Source organism: Manis pentadactyla, chromosome 1 (genome assembly GCF_030020395.1).
Source record: "Manis pentadactyla isolate mManPen7 chromosome 1, mManPen7.hap1, whole genome shotgun sequence".
NCBI classification, from domain to species: domain Eukaryota; kingdom Metazoa; phylum Chordata; class Mammalia; order Pholidota; family Manidae; genus Manis; species Manis pentadactyla.
The window spans coordinates 8977978-8993391 of NC_080019.1; the positions used below are offsets into that span (position 1 = coordinate 8977978).

Here is a 15414-nt window from a genome sequence, read left to right on the forward strand (position 1 = left end):
GCCGGCTACTTTTGGTAGAGGTCAGCACTCTGCAGGTCTAGTCCCGCTTGAGCAGGGACAAGTAGTAGGGTCCACAGACAACCTCCGCCCCTGGCCTACCCCAGGCAGGGCATGTGCAGGAGCTGGGAGTAGAGAGCAAAGTGTTATTCATAGTCTACCTTAAACAGAGCTAGAGAATATTCCAGGAGGGTGGCTACGGTATCAGGGGACATGTCTCTGGGTGACCCACTGGCCAGGAAGAGGACCTGCTATGTCACGTCCGAGTAGGGAACTGTCCAGAGAACTCAGATGTGGCCTCTTTACCAGCAGTCTAGAATCAAAGGTCCATCTGCCTTCTCCCCTATTCACCTCTTATGACATAAGTGCCAGCCAACTCACCCATGTCCTTGCTGGCAAGACTGTGGCATGGAACCTGCCTTCGCTTTTAAGCTGAATGTGAAGGGACATGGTCCTGAGAAATTCCTGCACCTCTTCCCTGAGTGACTGATTTTGGTGGTTTATGTCACTGCTTCGGATTTGTGGTGTTTAGCCTTGGATTCACACCCCACAAATATGAGAGGCTCTTGAGGACTACTGCATCTTCATTACAGGCTCTGACCCTCCCTACGGGACCCTGTAAAATGTTTTTATAGGTACTAGAAGTAACAATTTTATGAAGTGCCTGCAACTTAGCTATATAAAACTATTTATAGGATGGTTTTGTTTTTTTATGTAAGTATGAGTGCCTTGAAGATCAGGCAGATAAAGTGGTGGAATGTGAATTAAGACAGGCTCTCTTTTTCCATTAAAAAGCATATTTCCAGCTGTTAAGTAGTTGCAGCAGATTTGTTCAAAATGTTGTTTTCTTCCATCAGCAAATGTCATCCATTGATTCAGTAAACATGAAAAGAAAAAAAGCCACTGCCTTCAAGGAGTTTAAATTCAAGAAAACAAGAAATAAGTATAGAAGATATACAAGGGCTATAGAGAAAAGTAATTAAGGTTCAGTAATTAAACGCTCAGGGGAAACTGAGGAAACAAGTTAGATGCTAATGAAGGAGGGTTCATGGATGAGCTGGATTTCAAACACAGCTTTGATAATAGGGAATTTGCAAGTTTGACTAGATATAGGGCAAGGGGACAGATCTCCGAGAGGGGAACAGGAGAATGAAGCAGAGAACCGCAGTCACCTGGTGGACTGGCAAAGCTTACCGTGGCATGAAGAAAGGCATGGACTTGGAAATCCACAATTCAATTGAACAGGAAATACTCAAAGAATGTGAACTCCAAGGGCAGGAACCTGATGCATTGTCCTGACCTTCCATCGCCAGTATCTACAGCAGTGCCTACCTCATAGAAGGTGCCAAGCAAAATTATTTGTTGAGTGAGTGAATAATGGGAGGGAAAGTTGAATGAGACTGTGAGACCAAATGATGAAGGGCCTTGAGTGATAAGGTGCTGAGCTTGAATTTGATCTTATCAGCAACAAAAAGATAATTCAAAACATATATCCCTGCAGATCTCATTATTATGAGGTTTCCTTAACTCTATTACTGAGCCCCTTGAAAATGCTCCCTTCCCTTTAAAAGTTATTTCTGTTCTTGGAGACGATCAGGCAACCATGGCCCTGCGTGTGCACGTGTGCAGCTCCCATTACCAGGGCACACTGGAGCCCTGGAGTCGCCCGCAGCCTGGGCCACGCTGTGCCCAGCAGATCAAGAGCAAACGCCGCTCCTTCTCAGTGGGTCTCACTGTCAGCGGGCCTGTGTTGCTCTCACCCCTGAGCTGATGAGCTTTGCGACGTCCGCTCTTGAATTTCTCCTCCTTGCCCTCCTCCTTTCCCTCGGACCCCGACACCAATCTCCAGGACGGACATCATGGTGTCCCCCCCAAGCCTACCCACAGCGTTGGGTGCCCTCCCTCCCCTGCCCTCCTCCCGTACGGCCATCTCCCACCCAATTCCGTAATCATCCCGCTTGACACAGGCCTGTTTTTCACGTTTGACTGTTTCCGTTTTCCCAAGAGCAGATGCTTTTACAGGCGCGAAGGCGGGTAGTGGTTATCTGGTCCAAACCTTTCATTTTACAGATGAGGAAACGGAGGCTCGGGAAAGGGAAAGTGACTCACCCAACTTTAAACAGCCCATCTGAGCCCCCCTGATTCCTGGCCCACACTCTTCCCCTTGGCATCTGAGCAGGAAGGTGGCGCCATCCTGCCAAGGTGGCAGGGTGATGAGTTAGGCGCCACAGGCTTAGCAGCGAGCCAGGCTGAAGTGAAGAGACCCCTCGGGCCCTGCTGCCACAGGGCAGGGTGCTGCGACTGGCAGCAGAAGGGGGGATGTCAGTCGGAAGGGTGTCTCAAAGGAGAAATGCAGGGGGGCTTGCTGCCTGGCTGGACTGTGAGGGCCGAAGAGGAGGGCCAATCAAATATGCGTCCTGCTTCCAGGGGCTGCGCTAGGCCCTGTGCTCACACTACAGAAAGGCAGCCGGGCTGCTGCCATTGTTGAACTTACTGCACATGCTTCAGGACAACATAATGGAAGAAAACAAGTAAGAAAGAAAATTTACAGGGAGGAGGACGGTGGGCAAATGGGGGAAGGGGTCAAAAGGGACTGACTTCCAGTTATAAAAAATAAGTAAGTCACGGGGATGTAACGTACATGTGTTTCACTGCATCAGAAGTCTGTCCATGAGTCTTGGGCTGAGAGCCCAGGGTTCCAGTCCACAGTTCCCCGGGCTGGCATTCTGAGGAATCCTGGCCACCGCTCTAGGTAGACAACCTAGAGACTCCTGTCCGGTTGAGAACAGTCCATGGGTGGCCCCCAGATGAACCCCAGGAGGGCGCACACAACACTGGGAACCAGCCAAACCAGCAGTCCCACACGGAGGCCTCTGGAAGGTTCCAGAAGGATGAGAAACTTGGGTCTGTGCTTACTCTCTGATTCCTGCAGCCTTTTTCCGGGGGTTAGTTCAATGAGGCAGAGTTTTCTTCCAGACAAAAAGGCACATGTGATCTGGCCTGAATGTGGCTCGGCACCGGAGCTCCAGGCCTGGGGAGCTGGCTGCCTATTTATGCGACAGCTGGTGTCTCTTCTCTGTTCACTGGATGCACCCCAGTCACACTGGACCAGTACTACATGCACAGAGAGACCACTGGATGGACAAGGGGAAACAACTGACCGTATAACATTAGTTTCTACTTTAGAGTCCTCATTTTTTAAACTGGAGTCATTTAAACTCCATTTTTCAGAATGTGGCGCCCTCCAGATGAGCCCCTCCAAGGTATCACCCACGGCCCTTGGCATCAGTGCCTGAAGAGTACATTATACTTCTTAAACGATGAGCTATGGGTCATGCTACTCTCCTCCCCCTTCCTTCTCCTTAGCTCTGCGAAACCTGTCATCATCCTGTAACAACAGGTGGACATATTGCCGGTCACACTTCCCGTGACATTGTGGGGCTGCTAAATATCACACAAGAGCAGGGGCAGAAATGGTGAAGCGGAGCTGCATCCTGGCTGGGCCACAAGTGAGCCGGGTGATTTGGAGGAAACCCCATCCCCTCCTCAACCCTGCTGTCTTCCCCTCTAAGGGAGGGGCTGACAGCGCTTGCCAGCCTCCGTTTCTGCCAGGCTACGCGCTCTAGCATGCTTTGACTCCAGCTCACCAAGGTTTATCGTAACCCACTGCCTCTCAGAGGTGTCACTGACACGTCAGGTTTACAAGTGGGTGAAAGCTTGGAAGCTGGAGGCTGGAACTGAGAACACGGCCTCATAACTCTCTGCCTCCGTATCAAGTCACCCACCTGCTGAAGGAGTTTAACCAAAGAGGAGCCTTCTGATTGCCAGTGTAGGGAGGGAATCTGAAAACACCATTTCCATCCTCTCTGCATTTCAGAGTGAATGAGAGCACCGGTAGGAAAGTCACTTAGGAGATCAACTCTGGGGAAAAAATGGTTTATCTTATATATTGGGTGCACTGAGAGCAAACTTTGCTGTAATTTTGTAGCCAAAATGGGACTATGGTGGCTGGGCCTTCGGTAGGAGAGCTCCCAGGGCCCCCGTCACAGGCCTACAGATGATCAGAAACAAGAAGCCAAATGATGCCAACAGAAAAGGCTTCCAGTGACAAGACACAGGGTGTCGTGTGAAATCAGCTTCAATGTCTCCTGGAATCTGGAGGCCTCGGCAGTGGAGGTGGGGATCCTGAATCTCTAGGGGTGAAGATGGTGCTGGTGTTCAGGGAGGACCTCCTGCTCTGCACACCTCAGCCTGGCCGAGTTCTAGTTGACCAGCATGTCTGGAGGGTCCATGAATTCAGGAATTCTACAGCAGACCGAACAGCAGAAGGGAAACCCCCTAGGGGCCTGGGAATGTCCCAGAACTCAAGAGTTAAAGCGGCAGATTCACATGCAAGGCATGGCCTGACCTGCAGGGTGGGGGGGCGACGGGCATTAAGGCAGCAGCTGCTTGCCCCTCTGGAAGCAGAGTCTGGGCAGAGGTTGCTGGGGAGCACAGCCTGCCCACGGAGACAAGAGAAATAGGAGCCGGGCTGCTCCTGGGGCTAATTTGTGAGGCTCTTCCTTTGAAGCCTGAGGGGGAACCTAGAGTGTGAGACGCCAGGTGGTGCAGCAAGGGAGAAAGATAGTGAAACACCATCACAGAGAAAACGAGAGGATGGCACAGACACTGGGCAGGGCAAGGGAAGGGGCCGCGGCAGGATGGGAAGCAGGAGGCTCGGGCTGCAGGCAGAGACGACAGCCAGGCCACCTGGGGAGCAGCCATGGGGCGGACTGGGAGGCACCCCCAGCGATCTGAGGGCCGCCATTCATCCTCGACACCTGGGAGGATGCCTTCGAGGTGCCAGCATCACGCGGGGTTCTGAAGTTCCATGGATGAGCAAAACTGACATGGTGCCTGCTCAGCTGGAGGCTACAGCCTAGTGATGGTCAGCGGTGTCCGTCCCTAAACCAGGCAGCGTGGACCCTGGTGTCCTGTGCTGTGGAGGGCGGAGGGCAGGAAGAAGCATGACCCAGCCGCTTTCATGTTCTAAGAAGCGTCATCATCATCAAGAAAGCAGGGATCTGAGAAGAAATTGAGGTGGGGATAGAAAAAGTGGGGGGCTCAGAGAAGACGGTGCCTGGGCAGGAAGGTTTGCACAGAAGAGGAGGTGGCAGGATGAGGGGACCCATGGGGACCAGACAGCAAGAGCTCTTCCAAGCCTGATTCCAGCTCAGCCTTCCCTCCCCAGGAGAGGAAAAATGAAGGGAAGGAAGAGATCTCAGGATGGGAAGGATGCAAATAAGAAGGGAAGCAGCCCATGCTGTCTTTCCTCACCTTTTGGAAAGTTCCTGAAGGAGGAACAGTTAGGGGTCACTCTCCTAACCCTAGCTAGCCGCTGCTGAATGAGAATCACTGCCAAGGCAGGATGGGCACTGCAAACAGGAGGGATGGGGCCTGTGGCGTGCCCTGTGGCACTGTCAGGTTGGCAGTGAGCGAACTGTGCTAGGCTTAGTCACGGCTCCATGCTGCCACACATTTAATGGGATAAACCAGACGGTGTCATTTATGGGAAGGCCTCTGGTCCAGAAGGATCCCCCACTCTGTCTGAAAAGCCGGCATCTGGAGATTTGCTCATCTGAGCAAGACAGTGTCCTGGAGGGGTTTGAGCCTGAGATGATCTGACAGCCCAACCTCCGTGGAAATTCATTGTAGCCGTCTCCCTTCCTCACCCTCTACCCCAGCTGCAGCAAGAAAGTGGGTGTTGTGAGCAGGGCACCTAGAGGGGAGACCAGTATTAACCTCTTAAACTGTGGACACAGCAGGAAGGCCAGTGCAGAGAGCCCAAGAGCCGGGCTCTGGGTCGGCCAGGCCTGGACTCCGGGGGCCTGGGGAGGGAGGGCAGGGAAGGCTCTAAGGAAAGGCTGGGATTTGTGAGAGGCTAACTGGGCTCTGTGAGCAGCTTGAGTGTCCTTGAAGGAATCGTAGGAAATTCCAAGGCTCCCAAATCACTTTCTTAGACTCACATTCCTAACTCATATATTTTTTAATAGAAATTCTTCAAATAAGAGAAATGTGCTCCCTTCTCTCAATGATTATATAAAATAAAGACATCCTCAGAAGGGTAGTTTTTGTTGTGCCCTGCTTATATGGCCTCATCAAGACCAGGCCAAGGTGCACCTGTGTGAGGCAGGTTTCCATAGCCATGGCACTGTTGCTATTAGAAAGAAATATCAGACAATATACAGTCATCATCATGTCAGATGAATTTTTCCTGGAACCGACCATATTCATACAAAACCACCAGCCATCCAGTCATGTTGGCACTGGCCACTTTCTCCACCTCTCAGGTAAAGCCTGAAAAAGCATCTTTCCAATTTAGGTTCCCCCAGCAATGCACCTTGTCGCTCCCCACACACCATCCTCCTTCCCTAGAGATGTATCATTCCAATATATGCTGAGATCCCATTAAGGAACATAGGCCTGAGAATGAGACTGCCCAATTTCACATCTCTGCCAGTAACTATCTGCCTGAGTGACCTCAGCTGAGCTATTCCACCTCATTAAACCACAGTTTCTTTGCAAAATGGGGATATTGATAATGAGTCGTGTAACTCTTAATGTTACCGGTGATAATTCGATTGTATGTAAATGGCTTAGCACAGAGCCTGGCTCAAACCAGGAGCCCAATATGAGTAAATTCTATTATAATTATAGGAAAACATTAAAACATTTGGAGCTAAAGAAAATACTTTCTCACTTGACCACCATCACATGTATGTGTGCGTGTGTACTTCAATTTCTTTGAGACACACTGAACTTCATAGGGAAAGTGCTTTAGAGATAGTCAATCATCCCATCAACCACCATACCATTTTGTCTTCTTTGGTTCAGCAAAGTTTATTCTTTGTTTATATTTATGAGATCCTCTACTGAATTCCAGGGCATTGTTTGCTAGAGTAGATTTTAAGCACACTCATCAATTTGTCATGATTCTGACAGGTCTGGAGAGCAGAGAGAAAAAAGAAAGACATGCCATCCAGACTTAGGCTAAAGGAAAAGAAGACAATTGTGCCAAGACTAACTGGACTGGGAGCTCTCTCTGCCTTTTTCCATTGCTATGTTAGTACTATAGCGATCAAATCTTTGACAACCTCTTTAGTCATCCTTTTTTTTTAAATTTAGAAACAGAGTAATTAAATAAGATAACCTCCAGGATTGTTGCTGCCAAGAGCTATGAGATGGTTACTGTATAAAATGTGGAGAGGCCTGAGACTTGACTCCTGATATATAAATTAATGGATAAGAATTGAGTAGAGGACAGGAAAGAGCATTTTTGACATCGGGACCCAACCTGCAGGGACAAAAAAAAAAAAAAAAAAAGAGCCATGATTTGGAGAAAAGTTTCTAGTAACTCTGGTTAAAGTATTAATGTTAGAAAGCTAGATTGCGTAAAGTGGAGGGCCCGGAACACCAAGCCATTGACGGGTATTTGACAAGCATGTGGCAGCCATTTGAGTACACTGAGCAGGGGAGTGTAATGTCCCATCAAAGGCCTCACCAAAAATAACGGGCATAATTTCAGCATAATCGAAAACCACTGGCCAGAGGTTGGCAAAGCCAATATTTTGCAAATTTGGGATTCTCATTAAAATATAAAATCCCAATATTCAGGAGAGAAGAGATTCGTAATCAATTCAGGTGTGTCTATATAACGCCACAAGAAGACAAAGGGAACATTCAGGTGACCCCATTTTCATATGGATTATATGAATGGACTCTGACTTATTTTTAAATTCAGGCAAGACAATTTGCATTCGTCAACTCAGCCTCAATTTCATGTTTTCATTATTGACAGCGTCACAGCAGACATCAGGTGATGTTTTATCCCTGAGAACGGTACAACCTTACCCACTGGGTTCATTCCCGCAGTTGATGTTGCACATGGCGACCAAGTGAGGCCCTTGCAGAGGGGTTACAGTCACAGGGTTAGTGGGTCAAATGTGAGAGATGCAAATGCATTGAGGATCACTGGAAACTTTTTAAAGATATGCAAGGACGTTTGTTGCTTTGATTGCTTTCCTAGCCAATTGGCCTGTTGGCCTGCAAATAATATGTTTGAATCTGTGTGTTTTCTTCCAGGGTCTTTCTTCCCTGACTTCAAGCCCTCAGAAACAGTTTTTAAAATAGCATTTTGGCTCGGATACCTGAACAGCTGCATCAACCCCATTATATACCCGTGCTCCAGTCAAGAGTTTAAAAAGGCCTTTCAGAATGTCTTGAGAATCCAGTGTCTGCGCAGAAAGCAGTCTTCCAAACATGCCCTGGGCTATACCCTGCACCCGCCCAGCCAGGCCCTGGAGGGGCAGCACAAGGACCTGGTGCGCATTCCAGTGGGATCGGGAGAGACCTTCTATAAGATCTCCAAGACGGAGGGGGTCTGTGAGTGGAAATTTTTCTCTTCCATGCCCCGCGAATCTGCCAGAATCACAGTTCCCAAAGACCAGTCAGCCTGCACCACAGCCCGGGTGAGAAGTAAAAGCTTTCTGCAGGTCTGCTGCTGCATGGGGCCCTCGACCCCCAGCCATGGAGAGAATCATCAAGTTCCAACCATTAAGATCCACACCATCTCCCTCAGTGAGAATGGGGAGGAAGTCTAGAGGACAGGAAAGGTCAGAAGGAGGGGGGAATGACCTTAGGCACCACTCCCCTGCCCACTCGGAAGGCCAGGCCACTTTCCTGGATGACAAGACAGAACCACCAAAGGAGGCCCATCTGGGAATGGGGCGGGGGAGGAGACCCGACCCTGGTGGTGGGGAGGCTCGGGGAAGGAGGAAGATGTCACACAACCATCCCGTTCACAGTGATGATAAACAGCATGTCCTTGAGGTTAACGCTCTCGTGGTCACCCTCAGAGCGTTCCACGTCTGGCCCTCGCAACGAAAACCACCATGGGAAACAGATTTTCATACACAATCCAGAAGACTATAAATATAGGATTATGATTTCATCATGAATATTTTGAGCACATGCTCTAAGTTTGGAGCTATTTCTTGATGGAGTGAGGGGATTTTATTTGCAGGCTGAGCTCACTGACAGCCACATTGGATATTTACGAGGAGAGGGCCTGGACAGGGAGGGCCTTAAGATGGTGGCCGATATCCAGGCACGTTATTTTTAGAGCAAGTTTTAAACTCCGCCATTTCTGATGCGTCCGGTTTCTTAGTCGGGTGAAACTTGACAGGGCGATTTACCTTTTGCTGCAGTTTGACCAGGTACTGCTCCTGATTCACTAAGGATGAGGGTGAGGGGCATTCGTTAGTTATATCGTGAACTCTCAGAGGCCCATCCTCTATGCACGTGTCTAGGGAACTTTGAAAAAATCTAGTCAGGCAGAGGATGCTTTTCTTAATGGCATACGGTACTGTCATTTCTTCAATTTAGCCACTAGGGACAAAATCCCATTTAGTGGTGTCAAGATCAGATGGAGGACAGCGTCTCGTGTGACATATTTAAGGATCAAGAGATTGAGGCGGGGTGGGTGCTAATTTCATGCTAATACAGAGGCTGCAAAATTACTCCACAGCCTTTTTGACGTGGCCTAGAAAGGCCTTTCTTGGCAAATCCACTTACCTTTTCCAGACCTTTTTCCATTATGAAAATCTAGAGCTTGTAATATATTGAAAGGGACATCTTGAATTCCATCTTTTTCTTAGCTGCTTCACTATTGCCTAACAAATGAGGTTCAAGGTCTCAAATGCATGTGTAGCATGCTGGAATGAACCTTATGATGCAGACACATCCTTCCTGAACTCTGAAAGATCCACGTGCTTAGCTTGGGAGGATACTGACTGGTATCCACTAAAGCAGGCGTCTGCAAACGGTTTTAGACAGAAGCCCTTTTATTCTGGTAAAAGATCCAGGAACCCATTCACTTTATTCCCACTTTCCACAGGAACTTGGGGAATGTGCAGCTTTTTGCTTCATGTATACCAAATTTTGGTAAACCTTAATAACTCTTTGATAACATCTTCAGTAATAACTTTAGTGTATTATTAAAGATGAAGATGGTAACTATATGTAAAAATATAAATATTTTTCACATTGCACAGTAAGAATTTAAATTAAGATCTATGTTTCTGGAATATTTCTTGTCTAGAATTACTGGCCTAAAACTACTGACTATTTCTGTGATCTCTTCCCATGATTTGGGTAGTTTCCTTTAAAAACTTCAAAGCAGATTGTAGCTGTTATTTAACCTTCACAGCAAAGATAGCGGCCCCATTATCCTTCCCTCTTCCCTTGCAGAAAAGTAAGTTTCCTCAAATCCCTCAAAAAGGCTAATACCTTTGCACACTGCCGTGATGGGTATGTTTGCATGTAAAATTGAGTTTGTTCGTTTGTTGTGTCTGGACATAGAATATTAATGCTTTCTCAGCCCTTTCTGGAGAATGTATTCTTGTTGGCCAGATAGACACTCTGCCTGACATTCATAATATGGATTCTGGCATGAGATGTTGGCTGCATTTTTACACTCCACCGGTCTGTCTGTATGTTCCATAACAGCTCTACCAGATGTGGGTATCCTATCATGGATGTAGGCATCGGGAAAGGACTTGAACATGCAAACTTCGCTTCTCTTCTGTCCAGATAGTAAAGATAAATTTCATTGTTGAGAAGAGCATTTTTCAAGATCTGAATTTTAAAAACCCCTATTTACCAGACTCCCCTTACATGAAAAGCATCCCAATGAAAAGAACGGTAGTAGTTTTCCTTCAGCAAAATCGAGCTCCATGTTTGAAATGACCTCTAAACACCTTTACAGGCAAGTTTAAATTTTAGATATTAGAAAGCTTAGGATCACCAGGTAGCTAGCATGAATGCCACTTCTAATCAAAATAAACAACTAAAAATCTTTTGCTCATCAGATAAAAGCCATGACAACTGCATTCATGTGAAACTATCCATAGATAATTTTCTGCTACACTCTTCTCCAATCCCACCCCCACCAGAGAGGCAAACTTTAACATTTTCTTCCTTTCCCAAATATGCTATGCTGTTAAGTATAAACATGCCAATTTTACAAGAAATTGATAATGTCACCCAAGACTTAGGCAAAGTGGAATAAACAATGTACAAGTTATTTTTCACTCATCCACAAAAATCTCTGTACCTTTGAGCGTGCCAAAAACTATCTAAAATTGTCACAGTTAAACAAATGATTGTCATATTTATACTCACATGTTTACTGCTTCTATTTGGAGTTTGAAGAATTTACCCAGAGTAACAGTGGTCAAAATGTTTTCTCTAATGTGTTATGAAAAGCAGCTGCTTTGGGACTGTCTAAACATCACGAAAAATCAACTTGACATGGGATAGGTGAAATCTGAGTTTCTTCTGCGAGCCAGATTGCATGCATTAACAGAGATCTCGAATCTGTTTATTCAAAACTACCCCCAAACTATTACAAGGATTCCAGAAGAGAATTTTACTTATCACCTTTCTTTCCTTTGCCTCTGTCGTGTCTTATCCAAGACCACCCTGCCTGTAATCAGTGTGTGCTGACACTCTCCAAAATATTAGGGCTTCTCACTCTCTCACCGTCAGCTTGGGTTGACCCATCCATGGTAGGCAATAATATTTGAGTACCTAAATATATTCTTAAGGCTTTTTTTGTTGGGTTCTACTGTGTACCAGGCATCAGCAGGGCATTTTACACCCATTGTCTCTAAACCTCATAGCAATTATACATTTTAAGGTAAAAATCTGACAGGATTGAAGACTCACTCAAGGCCAAGGAGGAGCGATGATCCAGACGTGGGTGTCCCTGATGCTGAAGTCTGCAGCACCCCTACATCATAAACGGGAGAGTCACCCAGTTAAGACTGGCTGAAGACACTAAGCCATACCAGCCTTTGTCATGTTTAGTTTCTATGGAGTTTGCCTTCCAACTAGCCTCCGCAGACAGCCCGCCAAATCTCCCTCCTAAGCCAAGCCCAAGAGCAGGCCTCCGATTCTATCAGACCACACCACGGTTTCAGGGGATAATGGCCTAGAGTGCCACTCAGGGCTTGCCAGAAGGATCAATTTTATCAGATTGGGAGAAAATGGACATAAAAAGAGAATATAGAAGAAAGAGGCTGCTTTGACCTAGAACAGCAAGCAAGACACAGTTGTGGACATGAAACACATTGTGTAGTATGTTCAAGTTATTGATCACCACCCACAGTTAATCATCACACTTCCAGGAAGTATATCCCTTTTCAAAATAAATAAAAACAGATACCACATCACTCTCACCTTGTATTCCAACATGGTTTTTTTTTAGTTGTAGAAACAGAAGGAATGATAGGTATTTCACGGGGAGTTACACAGAGCCCAGAGATGTGTGAAATGTGAATTTCATGTCTCAGCATGGAGAAACAGTTTGGAATGCTGAGCTCCAGGTAGCCAGAGACCTAGACCATCTGAAAATGAAGAATCGGTTGGCAGCTGTGGCTTCTTATTAGAGGGCGTGCACGTGTTCCTGGATTTCCTTTTGCAGTGGAAGCCTTATGTGCCAAGCATCTTGACTGCCTGCACCCCTAAAAGCAAACCAGCACGCAGACCTTCCGGCCAGGAGGCTTCATGGTATGGCCTGGGAGCAAGAACATTTCCAGAACTATTTGCGGGGGCAGGTGATTACTCACTCTGTCATCACAGCTGCTTAATCACAGCTTGACAAACATTCCCACTTGCTTCTGGGGCTGGTTCCGCTCAGGTCCTCCTGCCTAAAAAGCTGCTGCCTCTGTTGTCTGATGATCTGTTGGCTTAATTAAGGGAAGAGCTCTGCTCATCCGCAAAGGGAAGAGGGAGCCCGAGCGCACGGAAGGTCAGCACTGCAAGCAAAACCAGGGTGACTAACACGAAGGCAGAGGCATCAGAGGTACGCTGACTTGTTACTCTGATTTCTTTTTACACCACTAGGACTTTTAACCATGAAACCACCTGCACACAGCTCCAGTCGAGCCCAGCTGGAATGCTGTTGGCACGTGCTCCTTGCCTTTGAACAGTGCAGTGAAGCAGGGCTGAGCTCAGGCAGCTGTGAGGTCCACCGCGTTCCAGGAGCAATGGCAGCAGTGGCCTCCTGGCCATCCCAAGTCCCTGCCAGATGAGTGAGTGGAGATGCCGGTGGGGCCAGCATGGCACAAGCAAGCTAGGATTTCAGCAGAGGACACCTGGGCCCTTGCCAGGGCTCTGATCAGCATTACCTCATCCGTGCCCCCCAGACCCACATGCCCAGGGGCCGCGGATGGACCTTATCTGCTCTGCGCAGGAACATGGACTTTCTTCTTTGCTACTGCAATGTGGTTTACTGAGTCTCCCACTGGAAAGGAAGGTTCAGGCGGTGGGGACAACAGTGCTGAGGAGAAGGGGGAAGACTCACCACGGACATTGCTCAAAGCAGGATGGACGGGTTGGTAATATTTTGCTGCAACTGATAAGCAAGAAACTGCTCTAGAGCTGGTTGCTTATTCAATTCCGAAGACAAAATAATTGTCTTGCCTTTCTGTGTGTCTCAGGAGTTATTATATCACGTTCCCTCCATATCACAGTCGACATAGCCACAGTATAGCTGGAAGTTATTATTTCTGAACTATGAGAAATACAGACGGAATTAGGTAAAGCAATCAAAGAGCAAATTTACACTGTATTTGGAGAAAAAAATAATGAAGGTGCTGACCTATTAAAAAGTCTGGGTGCCCTAGGGGCTTGAATAGAGAAGCTGGGACAGCGAATCCCAACAGTGTTAGTATCTCCTTCCGCATGTATAGGACTTGATACTTGTCAAACTAATTTTGCCTAATTCAAATCATTGCTGTGAGGTAGAAAGAGAGGAACAGATTATAATCTGTACTTAGGATTTCAAGAAATGATAAGGGATAGGGAGAGATTTAAAGATTGCTTTGAATAACCCAAATCCAGCCTCTGATTCCTTTTTCTGTGACGCCTTCTGTAACCCCAAGGTCTGCCGTGTTGCTTGAGACCCCGACTTTCATATTTCACTCGTTCTTCTCTGGTCCACGTTCCCAGCTCTGTCTGCACCTCCTTTCCCGTCATATCTCTGCCGTTGGCTGGGCAGCACAAGTCTGTTCCAGAGGCTGAGGGCATATCTGTCTATGCTTCGCTCCTTGGCTAAAAGGCAAGCAGATGTAATTCTGTTCTTTCTCCCTAGATAGGCAGCAGCAGAGCCAAGGAAATAAGCAGAGCAGCGGGCTTTTGGCTGTCTCGAAGGGGCGACTTGTAAGGCAAAGCCATCAGTGTCTGACACCTTAAGGACCCCAGGAAAGCGCACGTCCCATAGGGAGTTCCAGAGCGCCCCTTCTCGGCAGGCCTGAGCAGTGTTTGTCGTCCTGATCGTCATGGTCAGCGAGCTGCTCACTTCCTGTCCGGCACCAGGCCTTGCATTTGGCATGAAAAATACAGAAGGGCACACACTGTCCCCAGCTTGCCGGCTGAGTGTGTTCCAAGCTCATCTGTGCACTCCAGGTCAAGGATGCAAGTTTCCAAGGGGCATTGTTATAAATGGGGGAGGGGAAGATGTTCCCAGACAAACCAGAAAATAAAAATCTATTTAATGTACACCTGGGGTTGACAAAATTTTTCTATAAACGGCTATTTGTGGGCCATATGGTCTCTGTCATACATTCTTCTTTGCTGAACTTCTTTTTTTTTTTTTTGGATAGCCCTCTAAAAATAAAGAAACCATTCTTAGTTCACAGGCTGTAGAGAAAAAACAGGCCATGGGCCATACTTGCCATCCTTTTCCTGTGCCATCACAAGCTTACAATGTCGTGCAAATAACACTAAGCAGTCAATTTTGGTGTTTGACAAACAAGCACCTTTTTTTTTAACATGCTGTTGACACATCTCCACGTGACTATATTAATGGTCCCAACCTGTGTGTGTCGTTAGGCAAGGTGACGAGTTCATACTCAGGGGAGGGCACTGCCGCATACAACCAGCCTTGCATTTATCATTGTGATTTTCTGCACAGGCTTCGGGACAGAGAAACGCTGACCATCCCTCCCTCGGTCGCGTTCTGTAGAGCAGGCAGGTCAGCGGCAGCCCAGGGGAGTCTGGGGGCTCTCTCAGCCCTTCCCCTCCTTGGCACAATCCCCCAGCACAACCTGGCTGACTCTGAGCACAGCAACAAGTGCCATTTGACCAAGGCTGCCATCCCCGCCCCCCTGGAGCCGGCTGAAGTGGAGGTCCCCGAGGCTTTCGGGGCACACTGGCTCCTCGGGAAGGGCCCCTGACCACCACGCCCTGCGCCAGGGCATTTGAGGGCGTGCCCCGGAGCTCACCAAGGTGTGGGGTACAGAAAGAGCTGCTGGATGGGGGAGACATCTTCCAAAAGGCAAATGCAAGCTTCCTGCAGGATTTCTTCTCTCCCCC

General features: G+C 47.7%; 1 protein-coding gene across 1 annotated transcript in view; it reads left to right on the top strand.

Moving 5' to 3' along the window:
* The window catches only part of ADRA1A (adrenoceptor alpha 1A), a 72127-nt gene extending 61440 nt beyond the window's left edge, over window positions 1-10687 (top strand). The window contains exon 2 of the mRNA XM_036889161.2: window positions 8119-10687. Coding sequence (XP_036745056.1) covers window positions 8119-8636 — 518 coding nt within the window. The 3' untranslated portion in view covers window positions 8637-10687. The remainder of the gene's footprint in view (window positions 1-8118) is intronic.
* The last annotated feature ends 4727 nt before the right edge of the window (window positions 10688-15414 follow it).